General features: G+C 38.7%; 1 protein-coding gene across 8 annotated transcripts in view; it reads left to right on the forward strand.

The window, feature by feature from the left end:
• BPTF (bromodomain PHD finger transcription factor) overlaps positions 1-26,210 on the forward strand; it is a 148,881-nt gene that overhangs the window by 63,419 nt on the left and 59,252 nt on the right. For 6 of the 8 annotated variants that reach the window (XM_047081573.1, XM_047081574.1, XM_047081576.1 and 3 more), the window contains 4 exons: positions 6,806-6,994; positions 12,205-12,392; positions 14,274-14,629; positions 15,104-15,235. In XM_047081573.1, coding sequence (XP_046937529.1) covers positions 6,806-6,994; positions 12,205-12,392; positions 14,274-14,629; positions 15,104-15,235 — 865 coding nt within the window. The remainder of the gene's footprint in view (positions 1-6,805; positions 6,995-12,204; positions 12,393-14,273; positions 14,630-15,103; positions 15,236-26,210) is intronic. The other 2 variants (XM_047081577.1, XM_047081579.1) reach the window with 1 other exon arrangement.

A 26,210-nucleotide genomic window follows, 5' to 3' on the forward strand; every position in this document is an offset into this window, starting at 1 on the left:
ATTCATAAGTGGAGAGAGAAGGACACATAACTTTCTAACATTTTAAACTCAAATCCACTTTGAGTGTTTGTATTCAAACATAATGCATACAGTATCTGTCATGCCTCTATGCCTCTAGATTTAATCACTGGGATTAGGAACATATGAGTAGTAGATAAAACTGGCTTTATTTCCATAACTATAATTGTTTGAAAACGTTTCCATGGACATATTGAAACTCTAACATCTATAAAGTTCAACTAAAAGAACATTGATTTAATCTATTTCTTAACTTTCTGAGATAATGACATTTTAAAAGATAGGCACTTTGTTTTAGTTTTGCATTTTATTACAAGGGAAATTCAGTGGGTAAGAAGCTATTGGTACTAGATGTTGATCTCATGTAGTAGCCACATTTTAGCTCACTGAGTTGATCGGTAAAGGCTTTGGGAACTTCTGCAGCTAAATACTCTTTTGTTTCTTATTCTTTTTAATATGTTTGGTTTTAGTTTCTAGTCATATACATTCTGGTTATTTCACCTCATTTTTTTCCTTAAAAAAATTCCTTTAGTACCTTCAGAAGGAAAATTTACTTTTTTCTCTTTGTAGTACTTTGCTTAGAAATTTTTTAGGCTTTGGTGTTAATGTTCAGACGTTGAAGATCAAGGGGTATTTTTGGTTTGGGGGATGACTACAAAATTACCTTATTTTTACTCATTTACATCATGTCTAATGAAAATGGTATCGTAAGTACCAAAACTTACAATATTTGCCATAGGGCTAGAACATTTGGCCTTTGGAACATTTGGAAATGTATATGTTGCAGGGGTGGGGGTGCCTCGGTAGTTCAGTAGGTTAAGCGTCTGACTTTGGCTCAGGTCATGATTTCATGGTTTGTGAGTTCAAGCCCCACGTTAGGCTCTGCCTGCTTCGGATCCTCCTGTCTCCCTCTCTCTCTTCCCCTCCTTGCTTGTGTGCGCATTCTCTCTTTTTCTCTTTCTCAAAAATAAATAAATATTAAAAAATGTATGTCGGTAGACAGTACCTTCTTGGTGGTGTTTTGAAGCAAACGGTTCATATTTCCTTTAATTCTGTAGCCAAATGAAATAAAGAAGTGAAGAGTTCTAGAACAATTAAGGTTTATTTATTAATTTTTTAGTAATCTCTACACCCAGTGTGGGGCTTGAACTCATGACCCCAAGATCAAGAGTTGTACCCGCTTCTGACTGAGCCAGCCAAGCGCCCCTAGAACAATTATTTAAAAAAAAACAAAACAAAACCCAAAATCAGTATTCTACACTGAAATGGAGGAAAACACTGTTTTCCACTCAAGACAAATTAACTGGGGACAAACTAACAAAAAAGCTATATGTTTTATGAGTTTGTGGTAGTCCTCAGCTTATTGTCACCTCGAAAGTTTAAATGGATAGAATCTGAACTCCCATTTGCTTTCAGTGGGTTATTGGCTTTTTTTAAATATCAGAATACCTGGCAAGGGATTGATTCCCTGTTCTTTATGAAGTACCATTATCTCCCTACTAGCAGAAAACACTTTCTCTAAAGAATTTTAAGATGTGTATAGTCAGAATCTCTTAAGTTCCTATTCCAGAATTCTTTTCTTTTCTTTTTAATGTTTACTTACTTATTTTGAGAGAGAGTGCTTGAGCATAAGCGTGCACGCAAACAGGGGAGGGCGGGGGGGGGGGGGAATATCCCAAGCAGGGTTGCCTGAGCCTGATGTGGGGCTCGATCCCACAACTGTGAGATTATGTCTTGAGCCAAAATCAAAAGTCGGGTGCTCAACCGAGTCACCCAGGTGCCCCCCAGAAGTATTTTCTTAGTCAAAACCATACTTGGAGTATATTATGTTAAAAAAGTTTTTGTGGGCTGGTGTAGAATCTAATCACTTTTTCTTATTTTTCTGTGAGAAAGTACACTCTGAACTCTGAGCTCATAAATGAGGGGATTTCTTTCTTTCTTTCTTTCTTTCTTTCTTTCTTTCTTTCTTTCTTGGGATGGTTATCTTTATATATTGTTTCATTATTTGAGAAGATGTTAATTAGACTTTTATAAATTAGGACTGCTGCGCTTTACAAATCTAGACTTTACAGCTGTGAAAAGAATGGTTAGTGAAGAATTTGATATTATTCATGTGAGACTTCTTTTGTTTCAGATATATGCATTTTTCCAACAAGAGTTAGTTGATTGTGTTAGTGGTTTGCAGCTGTCAGATATTAAATTATTTCCATCCTTCACATAAAATTTGTTTACTATAAAAATTTTCAAACATACACAGAAGTTAAGAGAACAGTATAATGGCTGCACCCCCACTACCATATATCTAACACTTAGACAGAAAATTGTCAAGATTTTGTCATATTTGCTTTACCCATGATTTTTTTTTACTCCGCCCTTTTTTTGCTGAAATAAAAAATTGTTTTCTCTTTTTTTTTTAATTTTTTTAACGTTTATTTATTTTTGAGACAGAGAGAAACAGAGCATGAACAGGGGAGGGGCAGAGAGAGAGGGAGACACAGAATCTGAAACAGGCTCCAGGCTCTGAGCGGTCAGCACAGAGCCCGACGCGGGGCTCGAACTCACGGACCGTGAGATCATGACCTGAGCCGAAGTCGGATGCTTAACCGACCGAGCCACCCAGGTGCCCCAAAATTGTTTTCTTTTTTGACCCTAGGTGTACATTGTTAGATAAATCATAATCCTTAGTTAATTGTACTCATCATTGACCATTGTATAGTCCCCCTTAATTTATTCATTAAGGTTTTAAATTGCTTAATGATAATGAAAATAAATACTTAAGAACCTGTCACTTAAAACAAAGAGCTAAGTCCTGCTTTGAAACTAACCTGCATCTGTAATCATCTCCCCAGTCATATTCCCTGCCTCCCTCTCCCCTGCCTGAAGTGAATTGTCACTCTGAAACCTGTGTTCACTAACATGTTTTGTTTTTATAAGGGATACACAGTAGAATCAAGACTATTGATACTGGAGCTCAAAGTGATGTCTAATTCACATGCTTTTGCTTCGTTGAATTGATTTACATGATTTGCTAAAAAACTGTATATTTCTCTTTTAGCTGTTTTAATCTTGATAGCAGGTGTATTGTGTTACATATTATTTAAAACCCTTTTAAAAATATATTCTTTTTTCAAAATGTTTATTTATTTTTGAGAGAGAGAGAGAGGGAGGAAGGGGCAGAGAGAGAGGTAGACAGAGAATCCCAAGCAGGCTCCATGCTATCAGCGCAGAGCCTGATGTGGGGCTCAAACCCGCAAACTGTGAGATTATGACCTGAGCCGAAATCAAGAGTCAAATGCTTAAATGACTGAGCCACCCAGGCACCCCTAGAACCTTTTCAAAAAAAATATTTATTTATTTTGAGGCAGGGGAGGAGGGAGGGATGGAGGGAAAGAGAGAGAGAGAGAGAAAGAGAGAGAGAGAGAGACTGTGCACAAGCGGGGGAAGGGCAGAGTGGGAGAGAGAATCCTAAGCAGGCTCCACGCTGAATGCAGAGTCGGACACAGGACTTGGTTTCACAACCGTGAGATCATGACCTGACCCAAAATTAAGAGTCAGATGCTCAACTGACTGAGCCTCCCAGGTGCCCCATTACATATGGTTTTACATCTCTTGAGCCTCTTAGTCTAGAGTACTCTGTTTCCCCCAATTTTTTCTGTACGCTGTTGACTTGTTGAAGAATACTAGTGTAATCCTGCTATGGGTATCCTGCATTTGGAACTTGTCTGTTTCCTTCTTCTTAGTGTTCTTTAATTTATTCTAAAAGCTTGATTACATTCATTTTTAACTGTTTTTGGCAAGAATATTCCATAAGCTATGTGCTCTGGGTACTTCAAATCATATAGCATCAAAAGGCTCATGATATGATGTCTGTTTGTTTTGCCTTTATAAATGGTGAAATTGATCAGTGAGTTCACGTAGTGACATTATAAAATTTCCTGTTAACCTCTCATTCATTCATGGTCATTTCAGAAATAGTTATCTATTTGGAGATTATAATACATTGATTTTTTTTTCTATTTTTTTTTTTTAACTGAAACTCTGTGGAGAATTTTCCCTCATTAACCAAGGCTGTGTGAATACCTTGAACTGTAGTCAGAGCAGGAATAAATGCTTAAATTATTTCTCTTTAATTTTAATTTTCAGAGTCAGGAGTTGGTATAACAGCTACCTTCAGTGGTGAGTCATGAGTTATGGACTTTTACACAAGGGCATGGCTTTCTCATTTTAAGAATCTGTTTGAGATCCTGGACCTTCATATATTCAGTTTCTTTCATTCAGTTGTAGTTATTTATTTTGCTTAAATTGACCACAGTCCCCTTCGTGTTGGCTTTTGAGTCCTTTTTCCATAACCCTGGTAACCTTAGATAGCGTGTCCACTTTTTGGCAGAATAAGACGTGTGGGGCTTCCCTTATGTATTTCTTTCTCCAGACCTGGAATTAGTCATTCCTCCAAGAAGCCCTGGTGGTTCCTTTTAGTGGGGAATGATATTTAGAGACCACAATCTGGACCCAGAGTATTACTGCTTTGGGCTGTCACTGCCTCTAGGCCTTTTTGGTGGGTGGTGTTAGCAAATAAGTATTTTTGAAAAGACAAAGACCATCAATTCATATTGACATTTCAATTCAGATTGAGGATTTCATACTTAGTTTTGGTGTTTTTTTCTTTTTTTGTTGTTTGTTTTTGTTTTTAAACTTGCATCACTTCTCTCACACTGAAAGCCTTATTAGCTCTTAACAGAGTATAGTAACTTACATTTTTGCTTTATTCTCATACAGATGTCCATTAATAATAATGTTATTAATATTAATACCGTGGTATACATTAATAAGAAATGATTTTGTGGGCACCTGGGTGGCTCAGTCAGTTTAAGTGTTTGACTCTTGGTTTTGGCTCAGGTCATGATCTCATGGTTCATGGGTTCGAGCCCCATGTTGGGCTCTGTGCTGACAGAGGGATTCTCTTTCTCTCTCTCTCTGCCCCTCCCCAGCTTATGCGCATGTGTGCACTCTCAAATAAACTTAAAAAGAAAAAAGCAAATTATTTTGTATATCATAGCAATTTTGTAATGTCAATATTACTGTTGACAGTAAGACCACTGAATAGCATTTCAGATTTTTTTTTGTAGCTCTCTATTCATCCTTATGCTGTATTTCCATTAAGGATGTATAGTCAAAGTACTGTGTTTCAAAGTCACTTAAAATAATTTTTATTTTATGGTTATGTCAACAACTTGATATACAATTAGGTTTAGTTCAGTTTTCAATTTTTAGGGATTGCATTTCTAACTTTAATTAAAAAAAATGTAAAACAGTTACATGATTCCAAAATCAAACTGTGTAACTGTGTATATTCCCTCTCTAGGTAATCATTTCCTTTCCTTCCCTCTTAGGTAGTCATTTTTATTAATTTTTGGTTATTTTTCCAGTGTTTTAAAATTTTTATAAGTAAAGGCAAAAATCTGTCCTTAAATTTGTATTTTTCTCCCCTTCTTACACAGAAGTTGGCATACTATAAGTACTATTTCACACTTTGCTTTTTTACATTTAACCATTCATATGTGGATATAGTGATTTCCCTAGTCCTGTTATGGTGCATGATATTTCATGTGTGTGTCACCTTTTTTTCAACCAGTGCCCCATTGATGGACATTGTGTCTCTGGTCTTTCGCCATTATAAATAATGCTGGAATGAGTAGCTCTGTAAATAAGTAATTTAGTATTTTTTTGCCAGCGTATTTTGGGATAGATTTCTAGACATGGGATTGGTAGGTTACGAGTGAGTGCACGTGTAGATATTGTCAGTTCCTTTTTATGCGCTTTGCCCCATTTTTCACTCTCACAGTGTTGTGTGTGGGAGTGCCTGCCTCTTCACCTGAATGTATTGTGAGACTTGGAATTTTGCCAGTCTGATAGCTAGGAAGCTCCGTATAGTTTTCCTTTGCATTTCTGTTAGTTTGAATTAAGTGAGCATTTTTCCATATGTTTCAAGGCCATTTTTACTTCTTTTGTGACTGCTTATAGATTTTCTCATTTTCCTATCAGGTTGTTGGGATTCTTCTCTCAAAAAAAACTAGGAACTCATTATTCATTAGAGATAGCCTTTGTGATATACGGCCCACCACTTTTTAATTTAGGGGATTATTTTAAAAGTATCTTAGTGGCAAAATGAAATACAGAGGGAGGGAAATACAGAGGGCTCTTAATTTCTGAACTACCATGGAAAGACCTAGGCTCTCCGTTCATGGTAGTGTTCATTTTGATGATTCTTTTAGGAGCAGTACTCTTACTGCTAACTATTAAATTGTTCTTAAAATTTACAATGACTTAAGCATTACCTTCTAGTTAATTTGGGAACACAGAATTCAAGCAGAAAATCTTAGAGATAAATAATCCTGTTTAATACTGTTCCTAATACCGTTTGACTACTTTTTGGAAAGAATATAAATTTCAGATTTTGAGGGATTATCTCAAAACCATTTCTACATTTTGTGGGATAATTCTATCACTTTATTCTTCTTCTTCAGCCCTGGGGTAACTGAAAGGCTGTCTGCCTTGTGCTAGAGACTAAGATGCTAAGAGTCTGAGTTAATAGACTGAAAGGCTTAAAAAACAACTCCTAGGGTGTTGCTTATAAATCTCAGACATTACATCCTTCCTACGTGAGCAGCTTTTCTTTTTGAAATCTAGCTTTGTAATGCAAACCTAAAACAGCGAAATGTCTTTTCTGGCAAAGCAGTGGCTTTTCATGTGATTTCTAATCTAAAAATCAGATATTCTATTTTTCTAGAAGACCCTAACAAGACCTGTGACAGCAGTAACACTAGTGCTACCACTACCTCCATCCAGCCTAATCTGGAAAACAGTAACAGCAGCAGTGAACTAAATTCTTCCCAGAGCGAATCTGCTAAGGCAGCTGATGAGCCTGAAAATGGAGAAAGAGAGTCTCATACACCTGTCTCTATTCAAGAAGAGATAGGTAAGAATACACTTCATCCATTCAAGCGAGCTTTTTAATTTTTTTAATTTTTAATTTTTTGAATAAAAGTTTGATGGGGTGGGAAGACCTAGATTTTCTTTGCCTTTTTTGCTTTTTTTCTTTTTTTTTTTTTTTTTAAGCACGAATAGCACTTGCATTCATTGTCTTTATTTAAAAAAATGCAAAAGCACACAGGAAAAAATCTTTTTACGACCCCCTCCCCACAGGTAACCACTGTCAACAGTTTGGTGTGTAACATTTTCTATTTTTTTCCACGTGGTTACATAATGTATGTGTGTTTACAAGAAGGTTTATTTTTATTTTATTTCATTTTTTTCGCAAAAATGGAATCATTTTGCATGTATGGTTCTGCATCTTGCTTTTTTTCCATGTAGGGGACCTTTTCATGATATACATTGAATTCGTTCATTTTTTTTTTTTTAACTGCTGCATGGTACTCCACAGTATGGATGAACAGTAATTTATTTACTATTTCTCTATTAGTGGACATTGAGTCTGTTAACAGTTTTTTTCTTGTTACAAATAGTGGTGCTTTTTTAAACATCCTTAGCATATATCTTTGTGTATTTATGTAAGTATTTCTGGCAGTATAGGAACAGTAAGTGAAATTGCTGGGTCAAATGGTAGGTACATTTTAAAAATAGTGATGACTGCTGCTTAATTGTACATTAAAAGGGATTTATACCAATAATTTACATAATAGGTTATTTCTTCATACATGCGAAGGAGAATTCAACATCATCCGCCTTTTACATTTTTGCGAATGGTGAAAAATATTTCATTTAAAAATTTGCATATCGTTGCTTACTAATATGGTTGAGTTTCTTTTTATGTGTTGGTTGGACTTTCAGTGAATTGCTGATTCCTATCTTTTGTTCGTTTTTTCCTGTTGAGTTTTGACAGTTTTTCTTAATGAGTTTTAGGAATGCTTTATGTATTATGGCTATTATCTTTGATTTTATGTGTATACTTACATAGTCACTGCTTGCTTTTAACTCTTCCTGTTCTCTTGTTATACAGATATTTTTATATAGTTAAATTTCTTTCTTTAAGGTTTCTCTGGATTTTGTGTTTTACTCAGGAAAACCCTACCCCAAGCATGTACATGTTTTATAGTAATTTCACATAGTACTTCTGTAACTTTGTTTTTAATCCTGTATAATTTTGTGTATGGTATGAGATAGAGATCTGTTTTAATTAGAACTTCTTTTCAGTTGCAAGCTGCCAAACCAGCTCAAAGTAGCTTCAGTGAAAAGGGAATGTAATTAGCTCATGTAATTGGGAAGTTCAGATACCTGGACCCCCAGGTATCAAAGCTTTTCTGTCTTCCTCTCTTTCTCTCCCACCTTTTGATCGGCATGTGTTTGTGTGTTAACTTCATTCTCTCCTGATGCAGACAGGCTTTTTCCAAGTGGCAGGGAAGATGGCACCAGCGGTTTGTATTCCTATCTTTCCAAGGTCTGTGACCCAAAGGCAAGGCCCCTACTCCTGCTCCAAATCAAAAGTCCTTGAGGAAGAAATTTGAGTGGCCTATCTTGGACATATTGTTCCCACTCCTGTGGCCAGGGCAGGCAAGGTATTATACTTGATGGCTCCAGCAAAAGTGTATGACTGGAGCGGGGTAGGAGTGGTTTTCCAAAGAAAGAGGGATGCTGCAAAGATAGGAAACAAGTACCCACAGCTCTACCCTTTGGTAGCTCGGCACAAACATATTTACTCAAATTTAAAACTGTCTCTGCTGAACACACTGTGAAGATCTCACCACAACTGAAGAGGTTTTCAAAAACTTCCCAAAAGTACATCTGGTAATTGTAACTTTATCTAGAACTTCTTCTGGGTATTGTGTATTGTTTTTGATTCGGTCTGGGTGTAGCTTCTCTCAATCTCACAATCTGTGAGCCAGATTATGAATTTAAACTTTCTATAACACTTGCTATCCTGATAGTGGAAGGTATTCTCTGGTGAATCTGGCTGCCCTTGGTGTTTTGGAGGATGGCTGTGGATGAAATGTGAGAAGTACCTGGGAAGATCCCCCTTCCAGAGGCCAATCTGCTTTAGCAGCCTGGTTCTTGCTGGCTGTTTTCCAGAATGGGTTGCTGGGGATTGCTGTAGGTTTAAATAATCATCTCTCTCAGCATGGCAGATTGGGAGTTTTTTCTGGCAGTAGCACTCACTCCCTGGTAGATTGCCTGGGTTCCCAGCCTAGCACCTAATACCCAGAAACTCTGCTCAGGGTCTCTGAAGGTGTAGCCACCGTGCTTGCTCTGTGGGTCTGCTCTTCCGACCAGATTCCCTAGCCTTCAGGTAAATAAAGTCTGCCTAGGCCTCTGCCTCCTGCCATCCTTAAACAACGAGAGCTCCAGAGGCTGGCTTAAAGCCGCTCTGTACTCTGCCTCCAGGCTGCATGGAAGCGATTCACTCCTTTATAATGGGAGGAATGTGACCTCTGGGTAGGGGATGTTGGACAGGCCTTGTTCCCTTTCTCTGCCACTTCAAGTCTTACCCCTAAGGATGAATTTTATACCTCCTTTCTCTTATTTGCATGCAATTTAGCAGGTGTCAGGGGTGCCTGGCTGGCTTAGTTGCAAGAGCTTGTGACTCTTGATCTTGGGGGTCAACTCTTTTTTTTAATATTAATTTATTTTTGAGAGAGCTCAAGCTGGGGAAACGAAGCGGGCTCTGTGCGGAAGCAGGCTGACAGCAGGCAGCCCAGTGTGGGGCTCGAACTCCCCTCACGAACCATGAGATCATGACGGGACCTGAGCCGAAGTCAAAGTCGGACAAAGTCAGAAGTCGCACGCTCAGCCGACTGAGCCACCCAGGTGCCCCTCGGGTCGACTCTTGATCTTCGGTTCCTTGAGTTTAGCTCCACATGGGGAGTAGAGATTACTTCAATAAAGAAATAAACTTAAAAAAAAAAAAAAAAAAAGGCACCTTAGCAAAGTGTCAAAGGATGGACTCTCAGGTTCTTAGTTGAAGGGCTTCTCTTAAAAAGCACTGTGCTTGCCCTTGCTGCTTTTAGGAAATTTAGCCTAGATCAGATGCTTTCTATGAAGTGTTTATTGTAGGGCCGTATTAATGGTCCCAGGAAATAGCTACTGTAGTTCAACATCTTGGTATGAACTTCAACATTGGTAGGCTCATGGTCTGAGACCCAAGAGAAAATTGTTGATAGTCTGACCAACCGCTTTGATGTCACACATCGAAGGTTTCTGGCTTTTCAACCTGGGCCAGAAAAACACCTGATAATACCTCTACCCTACCTTGATTTAGTTAGTGCCATATTTTGGGCTCAAACATTTTTAAATATTCTACTGGATTATTTAGAATTTATTGGTTGTAAGTGACAGAAATCCACCAGACTTGCTTACAATAAAAAGAGAATTTAATTGGCTGATGCTTCTGGGAAGTCTAGAGGGAGTGACAGACAGCCTCAGGTGCATTATTGAACCGTGGGAGCCAAACGAGGTTACCATGGGTCTTCCTCTTCCTCTTATCCACCCTCCCTCCCCAATAACTTATTGTCTCTTATTGTTGAAACTTTTTTCCATGTTGTGAGATAAAAGTAGACAACCCCTAATTTATACTCTTTCTGCCCACTAACACAAAAAACAAGACCAGGGTGCCTGGCTGGCTCAGTCAGAAGGGCACACAACTTTTGGTCTTGGGGTCGAGAGTTTGAGCCCCACATTGGGTGTAGAGATTGTTTATATACATACATACATACATACATACATACATACATGTTGGGTGTAGAGATTACATACATACATATATACACATTGGGTGTAGAGATTACATACATACGTACATAAAATAAAATAGAATTTTAAAAAAGCAAGAGGCTTTATCTGTCACCAGATTTTGAAAATTAGAGTAGTGGGCTGAATGGCTGGGGCCACATAGCCAGATCTGGACAGTCACTGTGGCCAGGCAGTGATATGCTCTCTCTGGCCAAGCTGGGTGACATTGTTTACCCAATATAGCAGGATAATTATTTTGTAGCCCTGGCTGAATAATATGACTGAAGTAGGGGAAAAGCATATCTCCAAAGGAAAGAAGGGGTGTTGGTCAGATAAAATTAAGAAATGCTTTCCTGAATTTTATATTTTCTAAAATAGTTTTCCCATTCTAATTTTTTTTTCTACTCAAAATGCAATTTTTATAAAATATAGTAAGTTTTCTGTTTTATCTTCCATTTTCCAGTGCCACACAATTCTTAATTTAAAAAACTTTATAATTTTTTTTTTTTTTTAACGTTTGTTTTTGAGGAGAGAGCCAGGGAGTGAGCAGGGGACGGGCAAGGGGAGAGGGAGAGACAGAATTGGAAGCGGGCTCCAGGCTCTGAGCCTGTCAGCACAGAGCCCGATGTGGAGCTCGAACTCATGGACCGTGAGATCATGACTTGAGCCGAAGTCAGATGCTTAACCAACAGAACCACCCAGGCGACCCAAATTTTAAAAAGTTTTAAATTGAAAAGAGAAATCTTGTTCAGCTATCTAGCCAGTGGAAATTGGATAGTGATGCAGAAGTTTTAAGAATGTAGAGAAATTCTCAGCCAAAGTGAGATTCATGGAAAAGCAGAAAATGTCCCTTGGCATAACAATCTGTCACTTAAAAAAAAAAATTAAGTTATTATGAAAATGTGAGAGGTCTTTATAACATTAAAAAAACCTGATTTAGTTGATTTCACATGTATAATTACTTGTATACACAGATAACTATCTAGATTTCTTAGGTAAAAATTCACTTGGCATTTATGTTTATAAGCTTTAAACTATTATGTATTTAAACAATTTCAGTGGACATCTTTCTAAAATTAATTATACCATTTACTTTTTATACAAAATCCACATTGAACATATGAGGCAACATTTTATTAGTGTGCATTTTGAGTTACGATGTTTATAAATTCGTAGCAGCCCTTCATGTTTTCTAGTAGATGTGCTTTGATACAGATAACCTGGCATGTTTGAATTTTCTGTAAAATAATAAATGACAGTAAAGTTCTGACATACTTTCTTCTAAGCAAAACCCTTAAGAATGAATACATTTGCTTTGGCTATTCAAGGACTTTGTTTACTTTCTGGATCTTAGATGTGCATCAGGTATGAGTTCTGGATAAATCAGAAATTGTTATAACTTACTTACTCTTAGCATTTACTTTTTGGCTTTTCGTTTGCTAACAGGTGATTTCAAATCAGAGAAGTCTAATGGAGAGATAAGTGAGTCTCCTGGAGCTGGAAGAGGGACATCTGGGTCAACTCGAATTATCACCAGATTACGGAATCCAGACAGCAAGCTGAGTCAGCTGAAGAGCCAACAGGTGGCTGCTGCAGCCCATGAAGCAAATAAATTATTTAAGGAGGGCAAAGAGGTATGTTTTTTCTGCTTAACACAAAAATCTCTGGAGTGTGAAATAATTTTATTTATCATGCCTTAAAAATAGGGATGGGAAGTTTGTAGACCTCCTTTTGAATTCTAGTTGCTCTCCTTCCAAGAGTGTAGTGGGTAACCAGATTGAAAGTGGTTAGTTTCATCCTGTATTACAGTAAGTATAGTTGTGTACCCAAATTTCAGTTCATGCAGGGAAATGCTATAAATGGGTGGTATACTTTCTTTCTGTATGGCTACTTTTATTGTATATAATTCTAAAGAGATAGAGCCTTCTTTTACACATATGGTAATGAGTACCCTGTTTGTGAGCTTTAGTAAAGAGTTATAGATGACCTAATGCTCAGTTCTGGTTATAATAAATTTAGCTGAACCTGCAGCTAGTGGATGGGTCTCTGCTTGCCCCATTATAGTAGCAGAGTACAGTGCATAGAACAGCACAGCATCCTAGCTCTGATTATGAACAAAAAGACCGAAGCTAGGATTTAGTAATTAAAAAAAAATTTTTTTTTAAGTAATCTCCATACTCAGTGTGGGGCTCGAACTCAAAACCTCAACTGAGCCCGCCAGGCACCCCAGCTAGGACTTAGTATTTGCCCCCCAGCTAGCCAGGGTGGCAGAATAATGCCACAATGTGTCTCCCACATTTAACAATTATTTACAAGGTAGATATGCAAGAATATACAATATTCTTTTATAAACATTGTAGGGGTTGCTTTATTTTATTTTATTTTTCTTTAATGGTCATTTTTGAGAGAGAGAAAGAGAGAGAGTCAGTCAGGGCACACGTGGGGGAGGGGCAGAGAGAGAGGGAGACACAGAATCCAAAGAGGCTCCAGACTCCAAGCTGTCAGCACAGGGCCGACACACGGGGTTCGAACTCATGAGCCGTGAGATCATGGCTTGACCGGAGCTGAAGTTGGATGCTTACACAACTGAGCCATCCAGGCGCCCCTATAGGAGTTGCTTTAAAGCAGCAGTTTTCAAGCTGGTTTTTCACTCTGACCCTTAGTATGACATTTTTCTTAGTAACCCAGGACTCCTATTCAGTAGTTTCCTGAAAAAGGATTTTACCTTACTGTGTGTGATGCACTCTGGTGTTTTCTCTTCTAGTCTACTCGAGTATATTATACTTTGTTTTTTATAAAGCTGAATATGATCCACTGTCGATTTCATGGTTCACTAAAGGATTGGGATCAACTGTTTGAAAACATGATTTTAAAGTATCTGTGGGCTCTTATGCTAAAGCTGGAATGATAAAAGGAGCAGAAGAAAAGATATTTTTAGGAATACATCTTTTGGGGAATAGTACATGCCATGGTTTCCTTCTTCCCTAACCTGTGTTTTTTAGGCTGGAACTAACGATTGGTGAATGATATACACATGCAGTTTTGTGTGTGTATTTGAGATGCATGAAAATAATAATGTCTGACGTATAATAGAGATTCTCTTTGTGGGAAGATCTTGGTTGTTTAATTGTAAACAGTTAGCTTTAGCTTTTAATTTCGCTTATAAATTTCAGAAGTTCACAGGGCACCTGGGTGGCTTAGTCGGTTAAGCGTCTGACTCTTGATTTGGGCTCAGGTCATGATCTCACAGTTCGTGAGTTCAAGCCCCAGGTTGGGCTGTGTGCTGACAGTGTGGAGCCTGCTTGGGATTCTCTGTCTCTTCCTCTCTCTCTCTCTCTCTATCTCTCTGCCCCTCCCCTGTCTGTGTCTCTCTCAAAATAAATAAACGTAACATTTCAAAAGTTCAGTCATAAGGTATACCTTATTTGGAATGATAAATTACAAATTATTAAAAGACAGTTGATCAAGTTTACATATTTGATATGAATAATGAGTCTCTTTATCTTCTTGGTCAGGTACTGGTAGTTAACTCTCAAGGAGAAATTTCACGGTTGAGCACCAAAAAGGAAGTGGTCATGAAAGGAAATATCAACAATTATTTTAAGTTGGGTCAAGAAGGGAAGTATCGAGTCTACCACAATCAGTACTCCACCAATTCATTTGCTTTGAATAAGCACCAGCACAGAGAAGATCATGATAAGAGAAGGCATCTTGCACATAAATTCTGTCTGACTCCAGCAGGAGAGTTCAAATGGAATGGTTCTGTCCATGGGTCCAAAGTTCTTACTATATCTACACTGAGGCTGACTATCACCCAACTGGAAAACAATATCCCTTCATCCTTTCTTCATCCAAATTGGGCTTCACACAGGTAAAGGACACTAAGGTTCATTTATTGCTGTGAATATACTAAATATTTGTGAAATGCTTATTGCAGGTGCTCACTTTAAACTTGTTACCAATAAATTGAATGCAGTCAGTTTAGGCAGCAAAACACTGAGGACATGAGGGATGTGAGTGTACTTCCAAGTTATTGAACCAGCATTAGCATTTGGAAGATTTCTGGAAAGCAAAGTCTTTATCCCTGGAGTCAAGTGAAGGCAAGACAAAGTTCCAGAACACTGTAGAACATTTAAGGAGTTGAAAGACTAACTGACCTCTGGGATTCCTTGTAGTGTTCAAAATCTGTGACTCGGTGAGTTAGGAACTTCCAGTAGCAGTGTATTGATACTTGCTTGGCCTAGAAACATCTGCCCTATGAGGTGGAGTCATGAATCACAACTCTTGTGCTTTTAATTGAAGACCAACAAGTGAAAGAATTTTTTTTTCTTCTTCTGACATACAGGGCGAATTGGATCAAGGCAGTTCAGATGTGTAGCAAACCCAGAGAATTTGCATTGGCTTTAGCTATTTTGGAGTGTGCGGTTAAGCCTGTTGTGATGCTGCCAATATGGCGAGAATCTTTAGGACACACCAGGTAAGTGAGTTCTGAGCCTTGTACGTGGTGGGCCGCGCTCCCTTTTGCAATATTAGTCTCTTAATAATGGAAGTTCATGTATTGAAAAGGCCATTTACATGTTACGTTTAACTCTTCTTGGCCTCGTTTTCCCCTCCATGAGATATGTAACATGAGTAAATATGTATTTTTTGTGATAAAGGACTGGATGAAGATGGAAAGAGATTAAAATACTTTTTAAAGTAAAAAGCATTTTTATTGAATAGAGTATTCACATTTAATATTCTAGAATGTTTCAGGTACTGTGCTAGGCATGTGATTTAGAGTTGAATGTCCAGAGATCATTCATCTCCTAAGTAGACCCAGAGCTGTGTGACTTTAGCAGATACTTAAAAAAAACAGATAAATTTTGTGGCTTGATTCTACTTTTTAGCTCTAGTGGATTTAACTTTAATTAGTCTTTAAAAAGTTATTATTACAAAACTACTATGAGCTTATGGTAAAAAAATGTCAATTACTATTCAAAGTGAAAAGTAAGAATCATTTTATGCCCCTCTACATATCCCATTCCGAGGATATAACACTGTTATTTTGTTAATATACACAGATTTTGTGTTGCTTTCCACATCTGTGTTTTATTTTATGTTACAAAGTTTTATTGTTTTTCAATGGAAAGTATTTTAAGAAAAGTCGTTTACACCTGCTAAATTTTCATCTGCTAAGGATTGCTCCAAGGTGTGTGTGTGTGTGTGTGTGTGTGTGTGTGTGTGTGTGTGTTTTCCTCACATAAATCTTATGGATACTTATTTTCTTTCTTTTCTCCCTCTTATTTTTTTTTTTTTAATTTTTTTTTTTCAACGTTTATTTATTTTTGGGACAGAGAGAGACAGAGCATGAACGGGGGAGGGGCAGAGAGAGAGGGAGACACAGAATCGGAAACAGGCTCCAGGCTCCGAGCCATCAGCCCAGAGCCCGACACGGGGCTCGAACTCGCGGACCGCGAGATCGTGACCTGGCTGAAGTCGGACGCTTAACCGACTGCGCCACCCAGGCGCCCCTTCTCCCTCTTATTTTGAATGTAACTGCTGCTACTCATAGAGGCTTTCACAAATGGGATGGATTTAATTCTTCCTAGGATTAAAAAAGAGAGGGTTGAGTTCAGGTGCTACAGATGGTGCTCACTGGGAGAGGAGAGCTGAATGGGTGGCATACCTTTATTTTACTTCTTTTTAAGATTTTATTTATTTTTTCACATTTTTATTGAAATTCTGGTTAGTTAATACCTTTTTTCTACTTCTTACTGATCTCTTTTACCACGCTAGAACAAGGAGAGTCCAAGGCTGTTGCTCCTTCTTCCATTTACCTCGAGATATGATCAAAACAGTTCTGCCCCAACTTTCTTCTGTTCAGCGATCATCCGGAAGCTACTGGTGGTGGACTAAGCAGCCGTGTCTCTGGTGACAGAGATCAGTGCTTTGCGAACTAGCGCTTAGCTAAATGTTGCTAAATAAACTCCAATACTCAAACGTAACTTAAAGTGACTAAATCCTACCTTTTATAAATTCATTTCTCAATTTTAAACATTCTAATGGAAGATGGAATTTGACTTTTTTTTTTAAATCAAGGTATTTTTTTTTTTCTTCCTGGTTTGTCATTAGGACTCGTCTTCTAAACAGGTTACTTAAAGTTATAAAATTATATCATGAATTATATTTGTATTGGTATGACACACCTGGTCATATATATGAAGGAACTCTTTTTTTATTTTTAAATGTTTATTTTTGACAGAGAGTGTGCGTGGGGGAGGGGCAGAGAGAGAGGGAGACACAGGACCTGAAGCAGGTTCCAGGTTCTGAGCTGTCAGCACAGAGCCCAACGCGAGGCTCAAACTCATGAGCTGTGAGATCATGACCTGAACTGAAGTCGGACGCTTAACCGATTGAGCCACCCAGGCGCCCCAAAAGAACTCTTTTTTAATATGATGAAGTGAGACAAAATAGAATGCTTTGAATTAAAAAAAAAAATTTTTTTTCAATGTTTATTTTTTTTTTGAGAGAGAGAGCGACAGAGTGCAAGTTGGGGAGGGACAGAGAGAGAGGGAGACACAGAATCAGAGTCAGGCTCAGAATCTGAGCTGTTAGCACAGAGCCCCATGCAGAACTCGAACTCACAAACTGCGAGATCATGACCTGAGCTGAAGTCGGACACTTAACCGACTGAGCCATCCAGGTGCCCTTAGAATACTCTGAATTTTAAAAAAATTAGACACCGAGATTCAGAAAAAATAGAAATTAGTAATAGGACTTTCACTTTCCTCAGTGCTCTCCTCAAAAACTTCCAGGTGACAGACCTCTAAGATTTGGCCCTAAAGAACAGTCTAGAAAGTCAACCAGATATTTTATTCTTAAAATGGTTGCTTATTGTGATAGTCAATAATAAAGCTTTGAGAGCCTTCTAAATATCTAACAGTTGCATAACATTTAAAAAATAATGATAAGTTATGATTTTTTTGAGAAAACTATAAAGTTTTTGTTGAAAAACAATACTAGAGATGAAAGCATACCTAGATAAATGGAAAATACATCTCAGGTTCATGTATAGGAATACTCAGTGTCTTAATAATGTTAATTTTCCTCATGTTACTACATAAAGTAATTTTGATAGCATTGATAATTATCATCGGGCTTTCTACTGAATTTGAGAAGGTGATTAAGAAATTTATATTGAGGGGCGCCTGAGTGGCTCATTCAGTTAAGCGTCCAACTCTTGATTTCGGCTCAGGTCATGATCTCAAAGTTCATGAGTTTGAGCCCTGCATCAGGCTCTGCGCTGACAGCTGTAGAGCCTGCTTGGGATTCTCTGTCTCCCTCTCTCTGTCTTCCCCTCCCCACTCATGCACTGTCTCTTTCAAAATAAATAAACTTATTATTTTTTTTTTTTTAAAGAAAGAAATTTATATGGACAAGGGCAGTAATAGAAAGGGTAAATTTGAAGGACAGGGTAGAAAGACTCGTCCTACCAGGTAACAAAACTTACTTGGTAGTAATGCTGTGGTGTAGATACAAAGATAAATAGACTCGTGATACAGAGTAAACAATCCAAAAAAGAGACCAGACCATATATGGAAATATAATAGATAGAGAGTAGCATTAAAAAGGATGAATTCTTCAGTACCAAGTGTGATGAGGCAATTTGAGTTATCTACATAGAGGAAAATTGGATTTCATTTTTTGTATCCTACACATCCCGTATCTTTATAGTCCCCTCCAGGCAGAGTAAATCCTAAATGGTGAAAAGCAAAGCTGCACGAAGAAAATACAAAAGATTCTCTTTATGATTTTGGAATGAAGACAGTTCCTCCTTCTCTCCTTTCTGGCTCCTCTACTTCCCTCTCTTCTTCCTTCCATGCCTTTTTCCTTTGCCTCTTTCCTATATTCTTTCCTTCTCCCTTTCTTCCATCCTCCCTTCCACACTTCATCCTTTTCTCTTACTCTCCATTGCTTTCTTTCCTTCCTGATTCATTCACTATGTCCCAAAATGTACCTAAGTGTGGGATTATTTCTTCCATTTATAAGCTGTTATCGATCAGGTAAGAATAAGTGTACCTTTATGTGTCTGTGTATCTGCAGTTACAAATGACTTTCCTTTTTCACGTTTAATATTTTGATACATACATAAGATTGTAATATATAAGCAATAATGGGTCATAATTAAAGGAACACCTGTGAATTCATCAACCAATTTACAAATAAGAACATTATCATTATTACATCTACTTTCTGTTCACGTTACCCTGCCTCCTTCTAGAGATAACTGTAATTTTTTATTAAGTTTTTTATTTATGTATTCTGAGAGAGAGAGAAAAAGAGACAGTGCAAGTAGAGAAGGAGCAGAGAGAGGGAGAGAGCGTCCCAGCAGGCTCCATGCTACTGGTGCAGAGCCCAACACAGGGCTTGAACTCCGGAAACCACGAGATCATGACCTGAGCCAAAACCGAGAGTCAGATGCTTAGCTGACTGAGACGCCCAGGCACCCCTAGAGATAACCATAATTTATAAGTGTTTGTTATTCCCTCTTATTATGTAGTTTTATCACATATGTATAGATCAGTGAACGGTGGATTGTTTTCTGTTGTTTGAGTTTTGTAATAATAAATCATTCTAAGAAAACTAAGCCATAGAAAGGTTAAAGGTACATTCATTTTTTTGTACTATAATCAAAAGAGGGTTAGTATTCACAGTATATTCAAGAACTTCTACGGTTCAAAAAGAAAAAAAACCAAACTACTTAGTAGGAAAAAAGGCTACAGATACAAACATAATTCACAGAAGAGGAGACACAAATAGTAAAAAATATGAAAACGTATTTTACCTTCCTGGTAAGATGAGATAAATGCACATGAAAACTAGGGTCTGGGGCGCCTGGGTGGCTCAGTCGGTTGGGCGTCCGACTTTGGCTCAGGTCATGATCTCGCAGTTCATGAGATCGAGCCCCGCGTCGAGCTCTGCGCTGACAGCTCGGAGCCCGGAGCCTGCTTCGGATTCTGTGTCTCCCTCTCTCTCTGCCCCTTCCCCGCTCATGCTCTGTCTCTTTCTGTCTCTCAAAAATGAGTAAACGTTAAAAAAAAATTAAAAAAAAAGAAAAGAAAACTAGGGTCTGTTCTTTCACACCCATCAGATTGTTAAAAATTTAAAGAGTATTGGTAAATATGTGACATAAACAGGAAGAGAATTGATACACTGTTGATAAAAGAGCAATAGTATACTGGTTACTGCAACCATTTTAGAGAATAATTTGGCAAAAACAAAGTTGAAAATGCAATTCTACTCCTAATTAAGTACGTCAGAGAGACCTTACATGTGTGTATGAGAAGACCTGTAGGAAGATGTTTCTTACAATATTTTGTAATGGTGAAATTTGGTAACAGTCCCTAAATGCCCATAATGAGGCACCTTCAAGTTATGATGTGGTTCTGTAATGGGCTATTATATACAGCAGTGAGGCCAGAGTAAGTGTCAACGAGATTGGCTCTCATACGTTTACAAGAGAGTGAAAACACTTCTTTTCTTAAAAAATACATGGAGTAGGATTCAATTTATGTAAAGTTTCAAAGCGTATATGCTGATATCATGTTAAAATATTATTTGGGGATACAGAGATTTATAGTAAAACTTTAAAGAAATGCAAGAGCTATATGCTTGAAACTTAAGAAATACACTTTTATTTTTTTATTTTTATTTTTATTTCCAATATATGAAATTTATTGTCAAATTGGTTTCCATGCAACACCCAGTGCTCATTCCAAAAGGTGCCCTCCTCAATACCCGTCACCCACCCTCCCCTCCCTCCCACCCCCCATCAACCCTCAGTTTGTTCTCAGTTTTTAAGAGTCTCTTATGCTTTGGTTCTCTCCCACTCTAACCTCTTTTTTTTTTTTTTTTTTTTTAAGCAATACACTTTTAAATAAATAACAAATGGTCAAAGAAGAATCGTAATGGAAACTAGTAAACATTTTGAATTGAGAGTTTATGAGAATACTACATACATTGAAATTTGTAGGCTGCAACCAAAGAGTACCTAGGGGAAATTGATAGCCTTCAATGTGTACGTTAGAAAGGAAAAACTCCAAATTAGTTAGCTAGGCATACATCTCAAGAAGTCACCTCAAAGAAAGCAAATATTAAGAACTACTATTAAATATTTGATGAAATAGAAAATAAACATACCTTAGAGCCCATCTGATGAGATTATCGGGAAAGAAAAAACAAAGGGGAAAACACAAGTAACCAACATCTAGAATAGAAGAGAGGATGTGCCAGTCAGTATTTCTGATTCTCTCTCGCTGGCACTAGGGCTTTTAAACCCTCAGAGGGTCCACTAACATAGTATTCAGGCCTCCTACATCCGTAGAAGAAGGGCTCACTGGGCTTCTAGTTGTGGGTAGAAGGATTGGAGAAGAGGGTCCAGAGAAAGAGGGAGAGAGAGAATCCCAAGCAGGCTTGGTGCTATTGGTGTGGAGCTCTATGTGGGGCTCAATCCCACGAGCTGTGAGATCATGACCTGAGCCAAAATCAAGAGTCAGATGCTTAACAGACTGAGCACCCAGGTGCCCCTCTTTTTAACTTTTCTTAAAGTATTTTTCTAAATTTTACTTATTATTTTTAAAAATTTACATCCAAATTAGCAGATAGTGTAACAATGATTTCAGGAGTAGATTCCTTAGTGTCCATTGCCCATTTAGCCCATCCCCCCTCCCACTACCCCCCCCCACTACCCCTCCAGCAACCCTCAGTTTGTTCTCCATATTTATGAGTCTCTTCTGTTTTGTCCCCTTCCCTGTTTTTATATTATTTTTGTTTCCCTTCCCTTATGTTCATCTGTTTTGTCTCTTAAAGTCCTCATATGAGTGAAGTCGTATGATTTTTGTCTTTGACTGACTAATTTCACTTAGCATAATACCCTCCAGTTCCATCCACGTAGTTGCAAATGGCAATATTCCATTCTTTTTGACTGCTGAGTAATACTCCGTTGTATATATATACCACATCTTCTTTATCCATTCATCCATCGATGGACATTTGGGCTCTTTCCATACTTTGGCTATTGTTGATAGTGCTGCTATAAACATGGGGGTGCCTGTGCCCCTTTGAAACAGCACACCTACATCCTGTGGATCAATGCCTAGTAGTGCAATTGCTGGGTCGTAGGGTAGTTCTATTTTTAGTTTTTTGAGGAACCTCCATACTGTTTTCCAGAGTGGCTGCGCCAGCTTGAATTCCCAAGTTTTCTTAAAAGTATTAACTGATGGAGTTTGTCAAGAGAAATAAAACATACATATACATATACATATACATATACATATACATATACATGTGTGTGTGTATGTGTATGTATGTACATGTTGGCAGATGAAGGCATAATTATATGCAGTTGACCTAAGTAGACACTTAGAAACCCCAAGAAAATTGAAAAACTATCAGAAACAATCTGAAAACTAAGTAAGATGGCTGCCATATTGAACAATACATTTTATGTGACAGTAACTATGTAGAAAATACTGTAGGAGTTCTGAGTGAAAATAACATTGTATGAACACATTTAATTTTGCTCCCTGCTTACCTCCATGAAAACTATGGCAAAGGGTTTTTTTTTTTTTAAAGCATAAACCCATGGAGAAAAGAGGAACAATAGAGAATAAAGCACCAATAAAGCCATGGAAGCAGTAATCCAGGTAGACAAATGATAACCTACCAAAGAGGACCATATCCTAAGTCAATGGGGAGAGCTGAGAATTTTCCCAAGTTATACCACAGAATAATCAAATGGCACAGAAGCAGGAAGTCCATAGCAGTCCACTTTGGATCCATACCTGCTTACAGCCCTACCAGATGACCCAGAGTGTGGTGAGACCAGTGTCTTCCAGACCTTGCTCATGCCCTCACCCTCGGATTTCACCAGAAGAGGCTCTTGGAAGCTGTGACACAGAGACAGGTTTATTTTTTCCTGGGAACCTTCTTTTAATAGTAACAGCATTGCTCTTATGCTCATGCAGCTAGTTTTATTCTTGCTACTGAGTTTTCAAAAGCCAAACTAGCTACTGTTTGGGGTATACACATGGGTGGTAAAACTATAAAGAAAAGGGGATAATAACCCTAAAGTCAAGATAATGACTGCCTGGGAGTGGGACACACTAGCTTCAGATGTATTTGGTTTATTGATAAAGTTCTCTTTCTTAATCTGGTTACATTTTATATATATTTTTTAATTGTAATGAAAAGATCCCCATAACAACAAAACTCTCAGGGTGCCTGGGTGGCTCAGGCAGTTAAGCATCTGACTTCGGCTCAGGTCATGATCTCGCGGCTTGTGGGTTCAAGCCCCGTGTCGGGCTCTGTGCTGACAGCCCAGAGCCTGGAGCCTGCTTTGGATTCTGTGTCTCCCTCTCTCTCTGCCCCTCCCCTGCTCATGCTTGTGTCTCTCTCTGTCTCAAAAAAATAAATAAACATAAAAGAAAATTTAAAAAAAAAACGAACTCAAACAACTGGAATGAATTTAACAAGAAATATTTAGGATCATGTAAAGGAATCATTAAAACTTTATTAAAGATAGGAAGGAGGGGCGCCTGGGTGGCTCAGTCGGTTAAGCGTCCGACTTCAGCTCAGGTCATGATCTCATAGTCCGTGAGTTCGAGCCCCGCATCTGGCTCTGTGCTGACCGCTCGGAGCCTGGAGCCTGCTTCGGATTCTGTGTCTCCCTCTCTCTCTTCCCCTCCCCTGGTCATGCTCTGTCTCTCTCTGTCTCAAAAATAAATAAAAAACATTAAAAAAAAAAAAAGATAGAAAGGATACTCAGTAAATGAAAGATAAAGATATATCCTATGTTTAGATGTGTATATTACATTTTCTGAAACCATGTATTATGTTAATTATATTAATCTTCTAAAATTAATATTCATTTGCATTTTGAATAAGATTTTCCCTCCTCGAGGGGCACACAGGCTTGATCAAAATGATACTAATATATCATCTAGGAAAATTAATTGCAAGAAAAGGGAAGTAGGTATGAGGAAGAAAGGAATAGATATTGGAACACTTGTTTTCAATGTTCATTATTTTGAGAGAGAGAAGGGGAGCACATGTTGGGGAGGGGCAGAGAGGCGGGGGGAGGGAGAGAGAAAGAATTCCGAGCAGGCTCCATGCGCTGTGTGAAGCTCAACTCAGAGCTTGATCTCAGGACCTGAGCCAAAATCAAGAGTCGGACGCTTAACCGATTGAGCCACTCAGGTGCCCCAATACTCGAACATTTTCGAAGCTACAATAAAAATAAGATTTTAGGGTAGTAGAGTAGAACAAAGAAATCTAGAAATAGACCTAAACACATGTGAGCATCTAGCAATGATAGCACTGCATGTCAGAGAAGGAAGCAGGACCTAGAAAATTTCAGCCTAGCTCCCTGCCTTGGCAAAAACATTCAGATAAACGGAGATTTTTTTAAAAAACAATAACCAAAAAGCTTCAATAAGAAACCATGGATTAATTTATGTTTTTGTTGTGATACTTTCTTTTTAAACAGATATAAAACCCAGATGCCATAGAGGAAAAAAAGTGGATATATGTATTTAAAATTCTGAGTGGAAAAATAATATTATAATCAAACTCAAAAGATGACAAACTGAGGAAAAATATTTGCACCACAAATGGAAAGTTACCTTAAGTGACAAAGATCTTTTATAAGTGAGAAGGACTAATAGTCCAGTACAGACAAGACAAAGGATTTGAACAGGCATTTTGCAGAAAAATAAATACGAAAGGCCAGTAGACATTAACAAAATGTTTACTCTCTTGCAATTAAAGAAATGTAAATCAAAACAGTGGGATATCATTTCTCATCTCTCACTTGGGCTGATCATCTAGAAGTTTGTTACTAACTTGAGTGAAGGTATGGGAAAACACGGTGGCTTTGTCATTGATGGCAGCGTGAAATGTGCAATTCTGAAGAACAATGTAGCTTTACTTGTCAGCATTTTAAGTTCAAGGACCTTTGGAGTTAGCTACCCCACCGCTGGGGAACACCGTGAGCACTCTCCAAGTTTACCAGGAGAGACATAAAACATTGTTCATTATGGCTTTGTTTGTAGTAGCAAAGCAGGCACGACACGACCCTGGGCACCACGTGGAGATTAGGAGTGGGATGGAAGCTTGGTCCGTACTCTCGGTCAGGCTCTCAGTTGAACCATGGAGGTACAGAAGAGACGCCTGCCACCCCGTGTGCCTCCCCATATGTATGGACTGGCAGCTAGAGGCTACGCGCTGCCAGCCCGATGGGGCTTCTTCCTTTCTGGGGCCTCCGGGCTGCCAGCGGTAGCCCAGGTTTCTGCCCAACCAAATGGACTTGAATTCCTTCAGAGCTCACCGTTTTTGCTGCCGAAACCTAAAGATTGGCTTGGTGGCAGTGAGAGCAATAGAATTTACTCAGGAGTAGCTAACATCACAGATTAGCTATAATACTACCTCAGTGGCCTGGCGTCCTCAGCAAAATGGAGCCTTTATATTTGGTGATGAAAATGGACCTGTTTCCCAAAAGCACATGTGAACACAAAAGCACAGGCTGAGCACCCAGCCCAGCTGTGAGCTCTCAGAGTGTCACTGCTCCCATATCCTCCCCCCACAGTACTCTGTTCCTGGCCACTGTCAGCGAAGATAGTTCAGTTGCCATGTCAGACCTCAACTTGCAGGGAGTTTGAACGCTTAGCCCACAAAAACTCTGTTGAGAACCGCTACCTGAGCCTGGGTCAGTCACTCCTTTGGCAGGCTGAGGCTGCCAGGTTATCCACCGTGCTGCGCCTACAGAGCTTGCCCCGCTCCCTGGTTCCACGAGTAGTGGCACATGGGTGGTATTGGAGTAAGTTAGTCTCCGGGGAGAACCTCCTCCCTTTCCTCTCCTTCCGTCAACTGGGAGAGAATGAAGAATGCTGTTCTAGGGTTGTGCGGCTGACGGGCATGAGTAGCCTAGATTCTAGGGTCCTATGTTCACGGGCATACTCGGTATGCAGTAGCCTAGATTCTAGGGTCCTATGTTCACAGGGGCACAAAGCTTTCTTGAAAGTGGAGCTCAGTAGAGAGTTTTGGTGGGGGGATGGAGATCAAAAGGATTAAATTCCCCTCTCATATCTTATTAGCAGCTTGTCCCCCAGGTTGACAAAAGATCTCTATTTTTTCCACAAAGTTATGCATGCAAGATTGGCTACATCTGGGTAGGGTGTAATAAAGCAGGTTTTCTACCACTAGAGGTCTCAGAGACAGGGTCCTCTCTTCATAGGTTTTGGTCAGTGTCCTTGTTTATGGGGAATATTCCCATTCACAAAAATGCAGTCTAGTTTTATTTATTTTGAGGGAGAGAGAGAGAGAGAGACACCACGTGAGTGGGGGAGAGGCAGATAGAGCATCCCCAAGCAGGCTCCATGCTACGAGCACAGACCCCAGTGCAGGGCTCGAAC

The sequence above is a fragment of the Lynx rufus genome, unplaced genomic scaffold, assembly GCF_022079265.1.
Source record: "Lynx rufus isolate CCGP_SWC_20201006 ecotype Redwood Valley unplaced genomic scaffold, mLynRuf1.p SCAF_18, whole genome shotgun sequence".
Lineage (NCBI taxonomy): Eukaryota > Metazoa > Chordata > Mammalia > Carnivora > Felidae > Lynx > Lynx rufus.